This window comes from Hordeum vulgare, chromosome 5H, assembly GCF_904849725.1.
Source record: "Hordeum vulgare subsp. vulgare chromosome 5H, MorexV3_pseudomolecules_assembly, whole genome shotgun sequence".
Classification (NCBI taxonomy): Eukaryota; Viridiplantae; Streptophyta; class Magnoliopsida; order Poales; family Poaceae; genus Hordeum; species Hordeum vulgare.
In genome coordinates, this window is record NC_058522.1 from 579,793,352 (window position 1) to 579,799,335 (window position 5,984).

Below are 5,984 nucleotides of genomic sequence, written 5' to 3' on the forward strand. Positions count from 1 at the left end.
AGTTCCAAAGCCTCCAGGACATGCTCCAAGGGTAATTTTAATCATTCTTGCGCTCTATTGGTCTCTTTCGATGATTTTCTGATATATCAATTAATGAAAAACTTAGCAAATCATTATCCTTGTCGGGCAGGGTTTGGAAGCGGTTCAAGTGCGTGACTCCCGGTAACTTTCCTGAGAAGCTGACCTTTAGAGCGGCTCAGGTAAGTAGTAGTATGATATACTTCTATTAATTTTCAATACATTTATGATGCTAGATTATTATTTTGATTCTATATATTCTATTCTCGTAAAGTGCGACCAGCAGCCCCGGGGAACGCATCTATGCGGATACTATGTTTGCGAGACCATTCGCACGTTTACCTCTGAGCGCAAGGATCACTAATTCGACGTAAGCAATGAACATTCACACCTCTATTTTTACCCGTCATTCTTTGTTATCATGATTGATATTCATATTCATCTCCTCTTCTTATATAGCACACGGCCATGAGAACGAAGGTCCTACCAGAGCAACGCGCGATTGCTGTTGCAGAGGAGCTTGCGGGATTTCTGAGGACGGAAGCTATAGATGACAAAGGACGATTTAGTGTAGCTAAGGGCCATTACTGATGTTCGTCCATGTAATCGAATAGACGGGCTCTAGTCCCGATAATTTAGATCTCCATATAATTGTATATATATGCTCGCTTGTAAGATAAGTTAACCTTATATATATATGCATAATTATTTCTATTTAAATTATATGAAAACTAATTCTCGAACACCAAACGAGGCATCACGTTAATCTCCCGAACACCTAAAACCTAAAACCCTAAACCCAAAAATAATTTCATTCAAAAAAAAACCCAAAACCAGCAAAATCTGAAAATCTTTAGTCCCGGTCCGTGTAATGAACCGGGACTAAAGGGCCTGCCCCTGAGGCGCTACGAGACGCCCACGTGGAGCACGTTTAGTCCCGGCTTGTAAGAGGGCCGGAACGAAAGGTTAGGCCTTTAGTCCCGCCCCTTTAATCCCGGTTGGAGAACCGGGACTAAAGCCCCTTACGGGCCGGGGCTAAAGGTCCGGTCCCCACTAGTGGTATGGTCCTTCAAATCTTGCTTCGCCAGATTGATTTTGGATTTATTTTCTCTTGGTCGCTGCAAGGAGGATTGTTCTTGCAATATCTGGGCCGACTCCTACGTCCTTCACAATGATGATTGATACTCTGGGCTCCGAGCGACATCGACCTGACTATTCGGCTTTTGTCCCTGAAATACAGTGGTTGATACTCTTGCCGATGTTGGTCAATAACTTTAATGGTTGAGTGTGTCCATCGTAGACTTGGCATTGCGGGGCAAATTAAAACTATGGCAAACTCTAGTTGGTATTTACATGTCTGTAATTTGATACATTTATTATTTTTCTACAGATGAGAAGTACAAGATTGAGTCATGTAAGAAAAGAGATTTTAAAGATGAAGAAGATTTTCAAAGTGATGATTTTTTTCCTAACTTAGATATTTTTTTCCAAATTTGTGACCTTTTTTGTTCCATAAACAATTCCAAGCATTTCAAAATGATTATTCTTAAAAATCATGATTTTTCTTTAAAACATTTTTATCTTGAAAGCGAGCCAGGCCGGATGGCCCAGTAGGTCCGCCACCTTTGGTGTTAGTTCCATTTCAGTTCCTTTTCTTGGCTTGTTCTTTTTCATTTCTTTTGTTTTGTGTTTTTTTGTTTTTGTTTCTGATTTGGTTTTCTTTCCTTTGTGATCTTTTATTATTTTGTTCCTTTTTTTCTTTCTTGTAGGCTTAATTTTTCTTCAACATTTTTCCTTCACATACAATGAAATTTTACTAATACAAATCAAACTTTTGTCAATGTAGATTGAACAATTTTATAACATACGCTGAACCATTTTTTTCTATATACTGTGAAAAATGTACAGCGAACTTTCATTAACATGCAATGAATATTTGAATAGACAAACCGAGCTCGTTTTTCTAAATTATGTCGAACTTGTTTTAATATATGCTAAACATTTTATAATGCACATGATACTTTTTTGAAACACACACCAAACGTTTTTTTTTTTTTTGCAAAAAACGAAATGAAAATAAACCAGATGAGAAAACATCCAACGACTAGTATTTTTTATAAAGAATCGGACAGGTGAAGCTCGCCAGTAGTATTGGCACTGGCTTTCAGGTGTCGATTATGATGGTCTCGATTGATGTGTTCCCATCGCTCTACGCGTTCACTAGGAGCACGGAGGACTAGCCAGACCACAGTAACAAACTGCCCTGCATGCGTCGACGATCCACCGTCGTTGCCTTTGACCGCCCGCGGAAGACAGGCCAGGCAGGTTATCGGAGACGCCGGGTTCTGGTGCGTGGTGTTGGTTGGGGACTGGGAGGCAGCGGAACCCGTACAACACGCTGTACGTAACTGCGGATGTACCAGAAACCTATGTGTATGTTTCTAGTCGACGGCGACCTCACCTGACCTTCCAGTTCCAGCCCTCTTCCATTCCATTTTCCATCACCGGCAAGCCCCACTCACCACCCTGCTTTGATGTCACGCCAGGGTTAGCCACTACTCCAGTGAGAATTATCAGGCAAAGAGCATCTAGAGCATTCAATCGGCCATTTCACGTGTCATTTATTATGTAGTACTCCCTCCGTCCCAAAATTCTTGTCTTAAATTTGTTTAGATATGAATGTATCTAGTCACGTTTCAGTATTTAGATACATCCATTTCTAAACAAACCTAAGACAATAATTTTAGGACGGAGGGAGTATATACATACAGTACTCGAGTGAGAAGTTCGGGACCGACTACGAGTCAAGTGCACGAATTGTGTTTTTTTTTTTTTTTTGCGCCAGCCAAATTTCTAGAGCGTTACATCTTCATCCAAAGGCCCCGACCGACCATGCATTATTCATCTTCTTCCTCCCCGCGCCCGTCTATCGACGCCGGATGAGCCACGTGCTCCTGCCTCGCAGTGCCACGCTCGTCTCGCCATCCTAGCCCTGGACCATTGTCGCCATGGTCATCGGCAGGGGCTGAGACAGGGGGGACAAGCAGGGCCTCCCCCCAATGATCCACGAAACCTAAAGTATATAGCGTATATTTGATTCATATGAACAAGTATGAAAGTATTTGGTCCCCCCTCCTCTTTCAGCGGCCATATTCAAATTATGGTCTGCCACTGGTCATCGGGCCACATCAGCTCACGCTCATTCACAGCTCACACTCGGCCAAGGACTCCACGTCTCATGCTTGGGGCAAAGGGTGAATCGACCGACACGGCGAACTTTTGCACGAAACAGGCTCTCACCCCGCATTATGAAGCAAAAAATAATTGTACAGAACAAGCTCTCGCATCGAAATATTTCAGGCGCGTGAAGTTTAGCAAAAGCGGGAAAGTTAAGCTTATTTGATGTTGTTGGTCGAGATGGATGGATCGATTGATTATAACGTATAGTGCGCAGTCCAATTATACTTGGACGCCACTTCTTGCTTAGTTTTTCTCCGTCCACACTTTGGTGTCCATAGTTACTAATAAAATTTTGATACATCAAACGTTCACTTCCAAGTCTATGCATGTAGGATTTGTCGCCGTCGGTCGGGTCCAAACTCCAAAGACGAAAGTAATGGCGCGCCTCCATTGTTGTGGGTCGTTGGCCAACCCCCATTCCACTCTACTCTACGCCATCACCAGAAAAATACTACAACCCTACCAAGAAAACCAGTATTCCGACACTCCTTTCGGCCGTGCGACGGGGCCTACATGCCCTCACGCCTCCACTCCGGCGGGCCTATAAAACCGCACCGGCTACTCCATTGCCAACCACCACCGCACCTCACTCCCAACATTTCTCTACCCGCCTCTCCTCGTACCTGCTACCTGCTAGCTGCTAGCTCGAGTGAGTGACTGATCGGCGGCTGCTAACCTAGCTAGCAATGGCAGCGCAGGGAAGAGGCAGTGCCAACGTGGCCGTGGTCCTCGGCGTGCTTCTTCTCTGCACGCTCGTGGCGGATGCGGCGGTGTTCAACGTCGGCGACCGCGGCGGCTGGTCCTTCAACACCAACTCCTGGCCCACCGGCAAGCGCTTCAAGGCCGGCGACGTCCTAGGTACCATTACACCCATCTCTGCAAGTGCATGCATTGGTGCATCAAACTTACTACTTTCTTTGTATCTAAATACTTGCTGTTGGAGAAAACTGATACAAGTTTCTTTAGCTACAAGTATTGTGGTTCACAAGGAGCAAGATACATCAATTAACTATCCTTCATTTTGCAAACTAATAGACCTTTGATGCATTCAGTGTTCAAGTACGACGCGGCGGCGCACGACGTGGTGGCGGTGAGCGCGGCGGGGTACAAGGCCTGCGCCAAGCCGGCCAAGGGCGCCAAGGTCTACAAGTCCGGCACCGACCGCGTCACGCTCGCACGCGGCACAAACTACTTCATCTGCAGCATTCCCGGACACTGCCAGTCCGGCATGAAGATCGCCGTCACCGCCGCCTAGATAGCCTCGTCGCGTCGTCCACCGTCGAGCAGCGTCTTTACGTGACACAACGAACGCAGCTTCATTCCTAACAGAATAAATGGCCGAGCTTACCTACTTCGGTACTGTCGAACCGACGTCAGGTGCCAGGTCAGTGTAGCAGTGTTGATTATCGTACGGTGTGTGTACTGTTTGATTCCCCCACTAGATCGATCGTAATTGCTATTGTATGGCCATCCGTGATGATTTTGTACTCATACATAGTACATGAATAAAAGGCATGCAACAATTTTTCTTTCGGAATTTGCTACTTTCTTTAACATAGTATAAACGCAATCGTTCATATACACGCGCATACACTCATCTCTATGAACGCACATACGCACGCCATATCCCTATGAGCACCTTCCAGAGACTAAGCTATCGCCGGAAATCCTGAAATAAATTCAGGAATAATACAAAGCATCAGGATTTGAACCCTGATGAGCTGGGATACCACTGTCCTTCTAACCACCCAACCATAGGTTCGGGATTTGCTATTTGTGGCTTGTGAGTCATCTGTGGTTATAAACGTGTTGGGATGAAGGAAGCAAAGTACAAAGAATTACACGTAATTACATGCTGACTAGAATTTATCTTTCTAACTAACCATTCTTTCATTGATTTTTATGGGGATGGGCCCTTCATTCCTCTTAATCTCTAATAAAAAATCAACTGCCTGTAAAATTTCTGTAAATTTATTTATATGCAGCATTGCTCGTCGTGTGATGCGGTTGGAACGTAGCGTTGACCAACAACGAGCGTCCAGTTAGGCCAGCCCAATTAGGTTCAGGTTAGTTCATTTTTCTTTGTTGTTTCATTCCTATTTTCCTTTTACTTTTGGTGATTTAAAAAAATCAGAATATATATAGTCCAAAACTTGTATTTACTGGAGAATAAAAAAATGAAATGATGTTCACATAATTTTTAAGAAATGTATCATATCATTAAACAAAGTTTCAATATTTATTTAAAAATGTTTAACATGTATTCAAAGAAGTTCAAAAGTATGTATTTGAAAGACATGTTAATCATTTATTGAAAAATGATAGACATGTATAATATAAATTTAGATGTATACCAAAAAATTACAATGTGTATGAAAAAACAAATGTCAAAACATGTATTTGAAAATTGCTAGATGTATGCAAAAAATGTTTTTGATGTATACGAACACATTTTTTATGAAAACAATGTTATAATGTATTTTTTTAAATGTTAAATCTGTGTAAACAATGTTCCTGATCCATACGCAAAATGCGGGGATGTGTTGGAACCAATAAATAAACCAAAAAACCAGAAAAACTGGTGAACAAACAAATAAAACTATTAAATACCAATGCAAAGAAACTGAAAAAGTAAGAGTGTGTATAAAAACATAAAAAAAGGGAAAGTGTATAAAATTGTAAAGAAAAACACAGAACAAACATAATTAAAATCTATAAAACAAAAG

The 5,984-nt window shown here is 42.4% G+C and overlaps 1 protein-coding gene across 1 annotated transcript; it reads left to right on the plus strand.

Moving 5' to 3' along the window:
- The first annotated feature begins 3,823 nt into the window (after positions 1 to 3,823).
- LOC123395116 (chemocyanin-like) lies at positions 3,824 to 4,790 on the plus strand. Its single transcript, XM_045090050.1, has 2 exons — positions 3,824 to 4,116; positions 4,311 to 4,790. Exons 1-2 carry the CDS (start codon positions 3,945 to 3,947, stop codon positions 4,511 to 4,513), a joined length of 375 nt encoding a protein of 124 aa, XP_044945985.1. The 5' UTR covers positions 3,824 to 3,944; the 3' UTR covers positions 4,514 to 4,790.
- Positions 4,791 to 5,984: the final 1,194 nt, after the last annotated feature.